Below are 14,211 nucleotides of genomic sequence, written 5' to 3' on the forward strand. Positions count from 1 at the left end.
CTTAAATTAGAGAGCAGACACCATGCTAAATTCTTGAAATGTACTAAGTGTCCCCGTGACCTAGTTTTTGACCCGGCATGACCCATATTCGAACTTGACCCAGATATTGTCTAGATACAACTTCTGACCAAGTTTGTTAAAGATCGGATGAACAATATTTTAATTAGAGAGCAGACACGAAAAGTGTGACAGACTGACAGACAGACTGACGGACGTGCGAAAACTATATACCCCCTTTTCTTCGAAAGGTGGCATACAAATAAAACAAGAGCTGTGTTTGTGAAACACAATGCCCCCTGGCCTACTGCCCTTTGAAGCCGCATGGCAGCTATTTTAGACCAAGTGGACCAAGATGGCCCTAGTTCGCTCACCTGAGCCTCATTCAATCTTTACCAAATGTCAAACTTGACCTAGATATTGTCCAGACAAACGTCCTGGTCAAGTTTCATCATTATTTCATCTGCGAGTCATGATCAATATACCTATGAAGTTTCATGAACCCAGACATGAGCTTTCTTGAGTTATCATCCAGAAACCATTTTACTATTTCTGGTCACCGTGACCTTGACCTTTGACCTTGTGATCTGAAAATCAATAGGGGTCATCTGCGAGTCATGATCATTGTACCTATGAAGTTTCATGATCCTAGGCATAAGCTTTCTTGAGTTATCATCCAGAAACCATTTTACTATTTCAGGTCAACGTGACCTTGACCTTTGACCTAGTGACCTGAAAATCAATAGGGGTCATCTTCGAGTCATGATCAATGTACTTATGACGTTTCATGATCCTAGGCATAAGCGTTTTTGAGTTATCATATGGAAACCATTTTACTATTTCGGGTCACCGTGACCTTGACCTTTGACCAAGTGACCTGAAAATCAATAGGGGTCATCTACGAGTCATGATCAATGTACCTATGAAGTTTCATGGTCCTAGGCCTAAGCGTTCTTGAGTTATCATCCGAAAACCATTATACTATTTCGGGTCATCATGACCTTGACCTTTGACCTAGTGACCTGATAATCAATAGGGGTCATCTACGAGTCATTTGAGAATTTGTCATTACGTGAATTGTGACCCAAATCAATGATTGTTCCGATACCTGTGAACCATAACGGCAATCTTTCATTTGAGCTCAATGCCTTTACATTCTACATGAGGTCAACGATGTTAAAGTGTTCAACTTACGACAATTTACCACAGTTCACGTAGTTCAAGATTTGTTCACATGAATAGAATATGACTTAAGCCTTACCAAGACAGTTGATCATCAGTCCCCATTTAGAAAGTGGTATCGCTTTCTGAAGAAAGTGGTATCGCTTTCTGATTTATATCCACTGTTGTTTCTTCCCTTTCCCATTTAAATTTGTTTTCAATAATTGTTAAATCTTCGAGATTTTGTGAGATTTGTTCGTTTGTCTTCATTAATGCTTCAAAAAGGCGCCACTTGCAATCGAATCAGCAAAGAAATATGAAACACATTTTAAAAGACCGATTTTTATTGGAAGATTGGGAAACGACAACCAATGACATCACTCGTAAAAAAAACAACAACAGAATACCAGTGTAATATGCGGAGAGATTTCGCAAGCCGCGGATTTATCGGGCCGCTTATGAAATACACCCGCGGAATAGGTCGTACTTTCATTTTTTTTCCAAATTTACACGAATTTAAAGTTATCGCAGGATCCAGAAAAGTTTGATCGACTGACAGACATACGGAGTCACTGACACACAGAGCGCAAACCATTAAGCAATGAATAAAGTGAACATGTACAAATGTCGTAATGAGAGAGTAAATAAAAATTTCTCCTCATAAGGGATGTGGGTAGCTTCCCCTGATGGCCAGAGAGGGCCCTGATGGTAATTAATAGTTTTTGTAATAATGAAGTTATAGAAAGTTAATGTTGAACAAGATGCGTTTGTGAAACACAATGTCCCCCTATATGACATTTGACCTTGTAGGATGACCTTGACCTTGACCCTTCACCACTCAAAATGTGCAGCTCCATGAGATACACATGCATTTCAAATTTAAAATTGCTAGCTTCAATATTGCAGAAGTGACATTACATGAGCAATTTTGACCCATATATTTGACCTTGAAGGATGACCTTGACCTTTCAACACTCAAAATGTGCAGCTCCATGAGATACACATGCATGCCAAATATCAAGTTGCTATCTTCAATATTGCAAAAGTATTCATAAAATAACCGATTTGGGCCACATGTATTTGACCTCTGACCTTGAAGAATGACCTTGACCTTTCACCACTCAAAATGTGCAGCTCCATGAGATACACATGCATGCCAAATATCAAGTTGCTATCTTCAATATTGCAAAAGTACTCATAAAATGAGCAATTTTGGTAACATATATTTGACCTCTGACCTTGAAGGATGACCTTGACCTTTCACCACTCAAAATGTGCAGCTCCATGAGATACACATGCATGCCAAATATCAAGTTGCTATCTTGAATATTGAAATACTGCAAAAGCGTACATTAAATTAGCGATTTTGACCCATATATTTGACCTTTGACCTTGAAGGATGACCTTGACCTTGAGCTTTCACCACTCAAAATGTGCAGCTCCATGAGATACATATGCATGCCAAATATCAGTGTATCTTCAATATTGCAAAAGTTATTGCAAATGTTAAAGTTGGCGCAAACAGACAGACAGACCAACCAACCAACAGACAGGGCAAAAACAATGTGTCCCCCACTACTATAGTGGGGGACATAAAAAAGGGTAGAGCTTTTATAACAAGAGAACCGCATAACAGATGCCACCCTCGGCTGCGAAAGCTTGTCAGATTTTTATTTTTAAAGGTCAGTGACCTTGACCTTTGACCTAGTGACACAAAAAATGGGTTTGGAGGGTAGAACACAGCAAGGTGCATCTACATATGAAGTTTCAAAGTTGTAGGTGGAAGCACTCTGATTTTAGAGGCAATGTTAAGGTTTTAGCACGACGCCTGCGGCGGACAGCTGACAGCGGACGACAAGCTGGCTATGACAATACCTCGGGGTTTCTCCGAAAACAGCCAAGCTAATAATAGGACAATTTATGAAGTTCAACAGGTATGCATAACTGAAACAAATCAACTGTCTACCTTATGGTTATACCGTAGCCCAACAGATTACAAGTAAAAATTATGCAGACAAAATATCAATAACAAGACTATTGCCAAGCAATATATGTCCCCTACCGGCTCCACCATTGTCAGAAATTCCACCATTGTCAGAATTTTTTAATATATTTGTTGCCATTGTAACCAGGATTTTTGGCGTAGGAACAAAATGAAAAGACGTGCATAATGTCCATATTGCCATCTATCCATGTTTCAAGTTTCCAGGATCAAGGAGACCACCTTTTTCAGCAGTATTTCTAGTCTTTTTGTTGCCATAGCAACCAGATTTTTTGACGTCTTGAGGGCACAGTAGTTGGGGGGGGGGGGGGGGGGGGGACAATAAGTTTTTAATAGAAAATTTCTAAGGGCCATAACTCTGTGAAAAATCATCCGACCAGAACCCGCTGATAATATGCACATCTCTTGGTATTGGAGCTTTCCATAAAGTTTCATTGAATTCCGGTCATTAATTGCTGAGAAATAGCCCGGACCGGACAAAAATTGTGCACGGACGGACACACGGACGGACGGACAAAGCGGCGACTATATGCTCCCCCCAAATTTTTTTTTTGGGGGGGGGGGGGGGGGGGGGGGGGAGCATAATAAATATTGTAAAAACAATTATATACCAACTGATTTTAATGTTGTGAATAATAAAGAACAATTTTAGCTCAGAAAATATTCATCATCAGTTAAACAAGAAGGCATATGACAGCAGGCAACCGTCACCTTACTTGCTATCTGACGCAAATTACAAACATCATTGCTAAAGGTAAAACACCGAGATTAAGAATCTTAAACATCACTGGGTTTATCAACCCTTAAAGATGAGACTGATGACTTAATTTTGGAAACAAAGCTGTATTGGCACCTTCGTGGAAATTTTTCAAAGCAGTCAAATGAAAAAACTGGGGTATAATCTTTTTCAGGGCAAACAATTGGGATATAAGGTGTCATACACTTAGAAAAAAATCAATGATAGTAGGAAAAAGCCCTGCATCATACCTGAACAACCACAGCATTCCCAACAGTGGCTTGGCTGTCCACCTGACGAATTTTCGCATGACAATCACGGAAATTCAAGGACATTATCTTCTTGTGAATTTCCTTAAAAGATAAAAAAGATAAAGAATTAATATCAGATTAATTACACAGCAAGAATGCATTTATAAAACATCAGTCAAGTGTCCCAAAACACACACAAATAATCATGGCTTTTTTAAATTCACATATCAGTGGTAAAGAAAATTAATTATTTTTAATTAGTGCTGCAACAATATTCCGGTATATCGGTATATATTGCAATACGTAATCGGCACAGTATTGCGATACGATTTTCATCATGCCGGTACAAAAACTAATCCGCATTTCGTCCAGAAAAGCCATCCGAAATAATGATATCAAGGTACCGTATACTTGCGCTTATAAGACGCCCTCGCTTATAAGACGCACCCCGACTTCGGACTTTATAATGGGTGGATTTGAGACTGACCTGCGTGTAAGACGCGGTAAAATTTTGCCGTTTTCATCGGCCGAAAAAAATGGCCGAAAAATGGCAGAATGTTAAAGAAAATCATCAATTAGTAACACATTGAGAATTTTTCAAACTCGCGCTGCATACAATTAGTAATTCACGCAAGTCTGAAAAATAAAACAATCAAACAACAAAGTAAATAATATTTGTTTATTTTATGATATATTAGTGGGTTTTAATTTGTTTTCAAGTATTATTCATGCAATAAAAATAATTATCAAATTAACAAAATTTCTCACAATTGCGTATTTAATCATTTGCCCTAACAATTGCAAACATATTACATTCGTAATATCAATGCACAAGCAAAATTGATCGCATCAGTCATCTTAATTGTATTGTTTGACAGGTATTGAAAACTAATAGGCAGATATTTTGAAAGCGTTTAGTCTTATTACCTAGATTATGCAAATTTTACACCCATTGTCTATCAACAATAGGTAACGCCTAATTTCATAAAATAAGCCAATCGCGTGATAGAGTGATAGACTCCGAAGTGCAGATCAAAATCATGTGTCAAGAAGAAAGCCATATGCGGATAATTGCATGCTGTCGCTCTTTGCTCCCGTCGTTGTTGGCCCTAATAAATAAGGTGTCATCGGCATAAGGGGGTCGTCTGAATAAACGTGTTTATTTAACAATTAACAGTTGCAAACTGGTAACTTATTTCAGAGGATACCCTAATTGCCAATTATGTCTTAATTGACAATTAACGATGTGGAACAAAGACGACCAGGTGATACAAACTTGTCAAGTAGCATTTGTAATCGGCAGCGCGTTTATTTAACAATTGACAGTTTCAAACTGAGAATTGATTTTGCTGTTGTTTTAAGCATGTTGGCATCGTGTCGCCGCTTACACACGTATACTATAATGGCCAACTTATATGACATTTAACGAAGTCACGCGCAGACAATCAGGTGATACAAACTTTTCAAGAATAATCACTGACAATATAATGTCTTACGCCCAAAAAATAACAAAATTCAAATTAAAAATTATAGACAACAAAATCAGTAACAATACATTTTATTACAAATAAATCGGTAACTGAACATAGCGTTCCGATACACGGTATGGGCCAATACAGACTTTAGAGAAAAATGCAAATGGCTGCCGCGCTGATTCAAAACAACTGACAAGTGTCCAACTTGACTAGCATAAGCCCAGTAAACTAGATATTTTGAAATTTTTTGTTTATTTTCACCAGTATCTCGCTTATAAGACGTGACCCCAACTGTAACTTATTAATTTGAGTCTTAAAAATGTGTCTTACAAGCGAAAGTATACGGTAAACAAAACAAATCAGTGTTTAGTAAAATTAAATTGTTACGTAAAAATAGCATTCTTAACAGTCTTTTATACGGAGTAGCGTTGTTACATGGGTGTCCGCAAGATCTGCTTCTGCATGTCATACTGTTAATTTAAGATGAAGCTTGTGGAAATATGAAAAAAAAAAAAAATTAATTACATAACAAGAGATGTGTTTGTCAGAAACACAATGCCCCCTACTGCGCCGCATTGAATTAAATTTCTATTCATCATTTGGCAGGTATAGATATCATCTCCCTTTAAAGGTTATTACTTCCCTTGAATTTTGTCCAATCCAACGGGGGGGGGGGGGGGGGGGGGGGGGGGAGGGTCTCACAGTCAATTATGACCATGTCAGACATCACTGACAACCAAGGCCTGTGGTTTAAAAGAGATCAAAGCCAGAGTTGATCTTGTATGTGGACATAAGTCCACAGGTATGTAATGAACATCAAAGAAATTAATTATAACATTTAAAAAAAAAAAAATGAAAAATCAATCATTTGGGTTATATATAATCAAAATAATAAAACTGTACAGTAACTGTGAAAAGAACTTCAATTCTTGGTAAGGAAATATATAATATGAGAATTATAATTATATAAATTACTTCCCTTGAAAATAATTGTCTGTAACAAATCTCTATTTTAGTAGCAAATAATTAAAGCCACTACCGTGACTGTAGACTCACCACTCAAAATGTGCAGCTCCATGAGATACACATGCATGCAAAATATATAAAGCGGCTATGTTCAATATTGAATAATTGTCTCCCTTTTTAAAGCTTATTACTTCCCTTAAATCTGTATTTTTTACCGTAGACCGTAAAGGATGACCTTGACCTTTTACCACAATGTGTTTGTCAGAACCACAATGCCGCCTACTGCGGCGCTTTGATTTATTTAACAAGGGACAAAATTGTCACAAAACCAGGTTTTCATTGTGAAAAAAAATCTGATAAAGGTTGACAACTCAAACTGAACTTTTGAAATGAACAAACAAAATTAACCCCCTTTGTAAGTTTGTTTTAAAATAAATCTATTTTTAGTCGTGGCGACCTTGACATTGGAGATATTGACGTGATTCTTTCGTGCGACACACCGTCCCATGATGGTGAACAAATGTGCCAAATGATTTTAAAATCTCATAATGAATGACATAGTTATAGCCCAGACAAGCTCATTTATGGCTATTTGTTACCTTTGAACTCAAAGTGTGACCTTGACCTTGGAGATATTGACGTAATTTTTTCGCGCGACACACCGTCTAATGATGGTTAACAAATGTGCCGAATGATTTTAAAATCTCACAATGAACGACAAAGTTATGGCCCGGACAAGCTTGTTCTGCCCGCCCGCCCGCCTGCCAGCCAGCCCGCCCGCATTCGCCAATCTAATAACCAGTTTTTTCCTTTGGAAAACCTGGTTAAAAATATATACGTGGGCAGGTCAGATAACTATGTCCATTTAAAGCTTTTTACTTCCCTTGACTTTGTTTTTTAGACCCTAGACCTTGAAGAATGATGTTCACCTTGAAATTTTACCACTCAAAATGTGCAGCTCCATGAGATACAGTACACATGCATGCCAAATATCAAGGTGCTATCTTCAATATTTAAAAAGTAATGGCCAACCTTAAAGTTTTTTTTCGGACGGACAGACACACTGACTGACAGACAGACAGTTCAACTGCTATATGCCACCCTACCGGGGGCATAATAAAAATGTAAATTGATATTACTATAAACAGAAGTAATAATGATCAAAAAAAAAATTTGCGTAACAGCATTCTTAAAAGTTACACGACCGACTTTTAAACATCCACAATTATCTTTCAGGTAATTATTCTTCTTGTCAGCTTTTAATATATTTCTCAAATTGGCAGGCGAAACGAAAGCCGAGTTGCAACTAGAACCTAAACATACAATACAAAGGTTATGTTCATGTAATTCAGTTGGTTTTGGTGATTAGCTGGCGAGTTATAATTCTGGTACAAGTTAGCAATATATTGCAATATATTTACAACACGGGTTTTTGAACTGACAATATATTGAAATACGTTTTTTGGCGTATTGTTGCAGAACTATTTTGAATTAAGTCTGTAATCAAGAATTGTTGATGATTCTGGTTTGTTTTGGGGGCAAAGGCATTTATCATTTTGACACAGCCTTTGGCTTATTAAGTTCTTGTTCCTCATTTTCCCATAAGACAATAATGCAATTACCAACAGGGATGAAAGGAATAAAACAATGTTTGCAGCTTACTGGTTGTCCAATAACAGGTGGTTGTTCCTCTCCAGGTTTCTCCACACCTCCATGAACAAAGCTTGAATTGTGGCTATAAAATCTGTAACAGATTTTAAATCCCGTCTATCTCTTTTTGGAAAACAACATAAAAAGAAATATGTACAACATTATCTATTATTAAGACCAGAAGTTGTGATAAGTGAGTTAAAATATTTTAAGTGTATGCTAATGCGGAGAAAAAACATAAATTGCTTCCATTACTGGACGTAAATAATATATCATTTTTACAAACTGTGGAAGTCCCTAGGACGTTGAATAATCCACATACATGCTTTAAATCTGGAGCAAGGTTTAACACAACAGCAGGGGTGTGATTGAGGTGAAGTCTGAGGGGAGAAAAATTCTGTTGACTGATTTTGACTACGCCAAGGGCATGCATAACGCAATAACAAACCTTAAAACGGAAATTTAAATAAACAACATCTTAAACTTATTAACAAGATGAATAACTTTTGAAATTCACATTTAACATATTTGAAGTCACCAGTATTGTGATCAAAATCAATTTGTGTTGACTGTTCCAAACCCTGTGAACGATGACAGCAATCTTTCTATTGAGCTCAATGTCTTCAAATTCGAAATAAGGTCAACAATGTTAGTGTTCAACTTACGACAATTTATCAAAGGTTCTCTTGTTCAAGATTTGTTCACATGGAATATGACTTTAACAGGGGTGTGTTAAAATATTGCTTCCCCACTGCTGTATTTTAAAGCAGATTCTATGTTGAAAGTTCACATGATAAAATAGTAGAAACTTTTTAGCACTTAAATCAGAGTAAACACTTAATATTTACTGACCTGTGTAAATGCAGTGGGGCCTCGTGCAGCAAAGTGTAATACTGCCTTACGAATTCACGGCCAACACACTGAGGACTAGGAGTTTCCATGACCATGACGTAACGTCTATAGGGAGCAGATGTCTGAAAAAATCATAAATACATGACAGTGGCGACAAGGGATTTACAATCATGTCAAATTTTAGGGGTCCATAGGACTCTAGTTAATAATTTTCAGGGGTCCTGTCAATAAAAATGGGGGTCCTAATATAACTTACTTTGAAATAATGCTCGTAGGTCACCTTGTTTTGACATTTTTGCAGACGAAAAAGGGAATATTTAAATGCATGCCATTTGAGTTACAAGCAGCAAATGCATGCTAAATATGCTGGCTGTGTCAAAGTAAATTCTTAAAAGTATAGTTATCCATTATTTACGTAAACAATAGCTGGGACTTTGCACATAGCAACAGTAGGTGCGCCATAACATGATTGGTCGATACATCAACAAGCGAGACATCTCGTACATCCTTCTAGAAAATTACGTACTGCAGTTGTTTTTCAGAGTTTCTTGCTGATATTATGAGAACCAATACGTCAAAATGATTGTGCATTCCACGGGACGCAAATTAACACATATGACGGGTCCTGACTGGCATTTTATGCGTATTTGACGCAGAATATTGTGTCCCGTAAAACCCTAGGCGACACCATATGTCCAATCCACCTTGTTAGGTAAGATTTATACAATTGCGAGTGTGAACAGTAGTCCACTTATCCCGGTTAACATTCGGTTAATTTTATTTGTTTAGCAAAATAAAAACATATAAGCAGATATCGCTGTAAAAAAAGATTTTTTGTTAAATAAAGGGTTACAAGAATAACCAGATAGTTTAATTTTGTGCCAATATTAAAAACAAGAGCACCGCCTTGCGGGTGCAGACCGCTCATCTATTTTCTTTTTAAAGGTGAAGGGACTCATTTTCAATCACAAAGGAGGGAGGGGTGGAGTGAAGAGGGGTGTATAGTGTGGGGGCGTGGACATTTATTACATTATCTTCCAAAAACGCAGAAAAAAATGCAAAAAAAAAAAAAATTCGGTTAAAGGGGGGTGGGTGGGGGGGATTCTTGGGTGCGATGGTTGGACGGTATTTCAAACATAAAATAATAAAAATAAATATCTTATTTTGTTTAACCGTTTAAAAAAAATGGGGGGGGGGGGGGGTGGGGTGGGGGGGTATAGTGTGAGATTGTGGTGGTCATTTGTGAGATGATCTTATAAAAAAAAAAAAAAATTAGGGGGGAATTGGGGGGGGGGGGGATGTGGAGGTATTCTTGGGTGCGATGGTTGGACGGTATTTCAAACATAAAATAATAAAAATAAATATTTGTGTTTTTTAACCGTTTCAAAGAAAAATTGGGGGGTTGGGGTGTGGGGGGGGTATAGTATAGTGTGGTGGTCATTTGTGAGATAATTTAAAAAAAAAATTAGGGGGGGGAATTCGGGGGGGGGGGGGGGGAGGGGGGGGGGTATTCTTGGGTGCGATGGTTGGACGGTATTTCAAACATAAAATAATAAAAATAAATATTTGTGTTTTTTAACCATTTCAAAGAAAATAAATTGGGGGGTGGGGTGGGGGGGGGTGAGATGATCTTAAAAAAAATTAGGGGGGGGATTCGGGGGGGGGGTATAGTATAGTGTGAGGGGTGTGGTGGTCATGTGTGAGATGATCTTCAAAAAAATAGGGGGGGGGGGGGGGATTCGGGGGGGGGGGGGGGGGTGGTAGGGGGTATAGTATAGTGTGAGGGTGTGGTGGTCATTTGTGAGATGATCATTAAAAAAATAGGGGGGGGGGGGGAATTCGGGGGTGGGGGGGGGGGGGGGGGTGGGCGGTATTCTTGGGTGCGATGGTTGGACGGTATTTTAAACATAAAATAATACAAATAAATATTTGTGTTTTTTAACCGTTTCAAAAACAATTTGGGGTTGGGGTGGGGGGGGGTATAGTATAGTGTGAGGATGTGGTGGTCATTTGTGAGATGATCTTAAAAAAAAAATTAGGGGGGGAGGGATTTGGGGGGGGGGGATGATTCGGGGGGAGGGGGGAGGGCACGGGGGATGGTTTGGGTGGAGTCTATTGTGGTATGTCAGGTAAGAGTAGTTTTGTCAAAGTATCAATCAAATCTAATCATAAATAAAGAAGCTATGGCATTTTTAGCAAAATTTAATAATTTGACCTTGAGAGTCAAGGTCATTCAAAGGTCAAGGTAAAATTCAACTTGCCAGGTACAGTAACTTCATGATAGCATGAAAGTATTTGAAGTTTAAAAGCAATAACCTTGATACTTTAGAAGTAAAGTGGATCGAAACACAAAATTTAACCATATATTCAAAGTTCCGGAGTCAAAAAAGCGCCATAATTCTGTAAAAATGACAACCAGAGTTATGCAACTTGTCCTTTTACTGTACCCTTTTGATAGTTTGCGAGTGTTTCAAGTATGAATGCAATATCTATGATAGTTTAGGGGTAAAGTGGACCAAAACACAAAACTTACCAAAATTTTAAAGTATAAAGGGCCCATAATTCCGTCCAAATGCCAGTCAGAGTTACATAACTTTGCCTGCACAGTCCCCTTATGATAGTTAATAAGAGTTGCAAGTATGAAAGCAATAGCTTTGATACTGTAGGAATAAAGTGGACCTAAACACAAAATTTAACCAAATTTTCAATTTTCTAAGTATAAAAAGGGCACATAATTCTGTCAAAATGCCAGTCAGAGTTACATTACTTTGCCTGCACAGTCCCCTTATGATAGTTAGCAAGTGTTGCAAGTATGAAAGCAATAGCTTTGATACTTAAGGAATAAAATGGACCTAAACACAAAACTTAACCAAAATTTTCAATTTTCTAAGTATAAAAAGGGCAAATAATTCTGTCAAAATGCACGCCAGAGTTATCTAACTTTGCCTGCTAAGTCACCTCATGATAGTAAGTAAGTAAGTGTACCAAGTTTGAATGCAATAGCATTGATACTTTCTGAAAAAAGTGGACCTAAACGCAAAACTTAACCGGACGCCGACGCCGACGCCAAGGTGATGACAATAGCTCATAATTTTTTTTCAAAAAATAGATGAGCTAAAAAACAATAAATACACATTTAAAAGATGGAGAGCTTATTCTAAATTAATTGAATTAATGTATTCATTTTATTTTATAAAATTGTCTTGCCAAGTTCAGATGTTGGCTAAAGTACAGTAAAGACACCATATTTTTGCACATGTGTTTATGTATTCAATTTTGAGTATTTATATCATAATTATTGATTTCCAGACTTAATACAATCATTCATTCATTGTTACATCAAATATAAAATTATAATCACAAAGATGAACATTATGCCAAACCAAAGAAATCATTACTTTCTGGTTCCATGTCCCAAAATGTAAAAATTTGAGGGTAGGTAGAAGCTAGTTGCAATATTTCAACTATCAGCTTTATAACCCAATGGGTTGCTGATAGTTGCAATGCGCTCTCTCTTGGCCATGGGTGCAAAATGTTATCAACAATGCAAGGGTTAAGGAACACTGAAACTGCAAGAACTTATACAAGTTTACCTATCTAAACCACAAACTCATCCAAATGGTACCATTAAAGCAAGAAATAATTGATTTATTTGACTTATGTTTTGTTTTGTACGCTGTATCCGCCATATTGGAAAATTGACCGAATGTTGGTTAGGTTGCAGTACACCAATTTTTAGCATGTCGGGTTATGTGCTCCAGCCTATAAAGTTGATAACGATGTGGTATTCGATACAGAATACACTGTTTCAAATTTAAACATAAACATGTCAGCGAGAAAAGTGTGTTGAAACATCGTTGTGTTTTTATAGGGTGCATGCAAAGGATGACATCCGTAGGTAGCCATTCAGGTAAATTTAACATGTTTATTAAGTTTATTCATTATTTTCCTAAATTTATTTCGAACGACGTCTGTTTAGTGAAGCCCACGGATTCGCTGTGCTGAACTGCACCCATGTTTGCATCGTAATATATGGACTGCCAGAGTTGCCATAGCAAAAATTATCAAAGGCTTAGGGCAAATCACATAAGCTTTTTTCACAAATATATTGTTGTCTTAAAGCACTAAATGTGGATCCAATCATTCAGATCCCTATTATTTGACATGCTTTTGTTTATAATGAACAATAAAACTTAAAGGGGCATAGGGCAAGGGGATACCTTCCTTTTTTGTTTCAGCCTAAACATGTTCGCAATTGTAAATAAAAAAATGGATGTTTTTCTTTGGAGTGACCGCCTTAAAGAAGGTTTAAAATACATTATTGAAAACGTATTTTTGTTACTTAAATGTTAAGTGTATTGAAAGTGTGTGCTATTTTATCCCAAGTCTTGAAATCCGAAACTGGAATTACTTGATTATCTTACAAAACTACTCTTCAGTCGAGAAATGAATATGAATTCAGACATGCGAAATAACTCACTCTTCATAATGAACAATGAATAAACTCAGATAAAGTGTAAGCAAAATTTAACTTAATCGTTTCCAATTAAGCGTGTTTGTATAATAATGGAAAATAAGCGTGGTCATGAAAGCATGAACCGGCAGATGAACAAAACCATAGTCGAATAATGATCAAATATATTAAATAAAATACTTACAACAAGTGATTAGTTCAATCAAACTAAATATAAGGAGAAGATATGCATGAGATAATCAGTTATTCAATAAACAAAATGCACTCAAATTAAGTTTTTTCTCCTGTTTTTTACTTTTTAGCGAGCGTGTGCGCAGAAAATTCTTTTTTCAGGATTCCGCGCATGCGCGAATGTATTGAGTTTACTGAAAATTGTATATGAACAAATGACGGTCAGACCAAACAAATATGAATATCATCAATGCATGTAAATAACATCAAATAAAAAAATGTATACGGAAACTTTTTTGTTGAAACAGATGCATATGTTTATCCAATATAGCTAACAACATAGAGAAAACTTTCATCGATCATTTTACATACGCTCGAAATAAGTTTGGGGCCAATCGATAAAATAATATTCGGATTTTGTTTTAATTTATCAATATATAATAGCGATTTTACCAAAAATTTTGTGAATATTCTAA

At 36.9% G+C, this 14,211-nt stretch overlaps 2 protein-coding genes and 1 non-coding gene across 5 annotated transcripts in view; all 3 read right to left on the reverse strand.

The window, feature by feature from the left end:
* The window catches only part of LOC127866720 (ras GTPase-activating protein-binding protein 2-like), a 34,894-nt gene extending 20,973 nt beyond the window's left edge, over positions 1–13,921 (reverse strand). Inside the window, exons 1-4 of one of the 3 annotated variants that reach the window (XM_052407478.1) lie at positions 13,749–13,921; positions 9,091–9,212; positions 8,251–8,332; positions 4,148–4,249 (exon numbers count right to left, since the gene is read on the reverse strand). In XM_052407478.1, the coding sequence (XP_052263438.1) occupies positions 4,148–4,249; positions 8,251–8,332; positions 9,091–9,185 (279 nt within the window). In that variant the 5' untranslated portion in view covers positions 9,186–9,212; positions 13,749–13,921. Of the gene's footprint in view, positions 1–4,147; positions 4,250–8,250; positions 8,333–9,090; positions 9,213–13,570; positions 13,684–13,748 lie in introns of those variants that run through there. The other 2 variants (XM_052407480.1, XM_052407479.1) reach the window with 2 other exon arrangements.
* Positions 1–14,211, reverse strand: part of LOC127866716 (protein lin-54 homolog) — a 138,135-nt gene that overhangs the window by 7,227 nt on the left and 116,697 nt on the right. The gene's annotated exons all lie outside the window — the stretch shown is intronic.
* On the reverse strand, positions 3,811–3,910 carry LOC127870535 (small nucleolar RNA SNORD16). Its single transcript, XR_008044881.1, has one exon. It is a non-coding gene; the product is annotated as a small nucleolar RNA SNORD16 (small nucleolar RNA).

This window comes from Dreissena polymorpha, chromosome 2, assembly GCF_020536995.1.
Source record: "Dreissena polymorpha isolate Duluth1 chromosome 2, UMN_Dpol_1.0, whole genome shotgun sequence".
NCBI lineage: Eukaryota > Metazoa > Mollusca > Bivalvia > Myida > Dreissenidae > Dreissena > Dreissena polymorpha.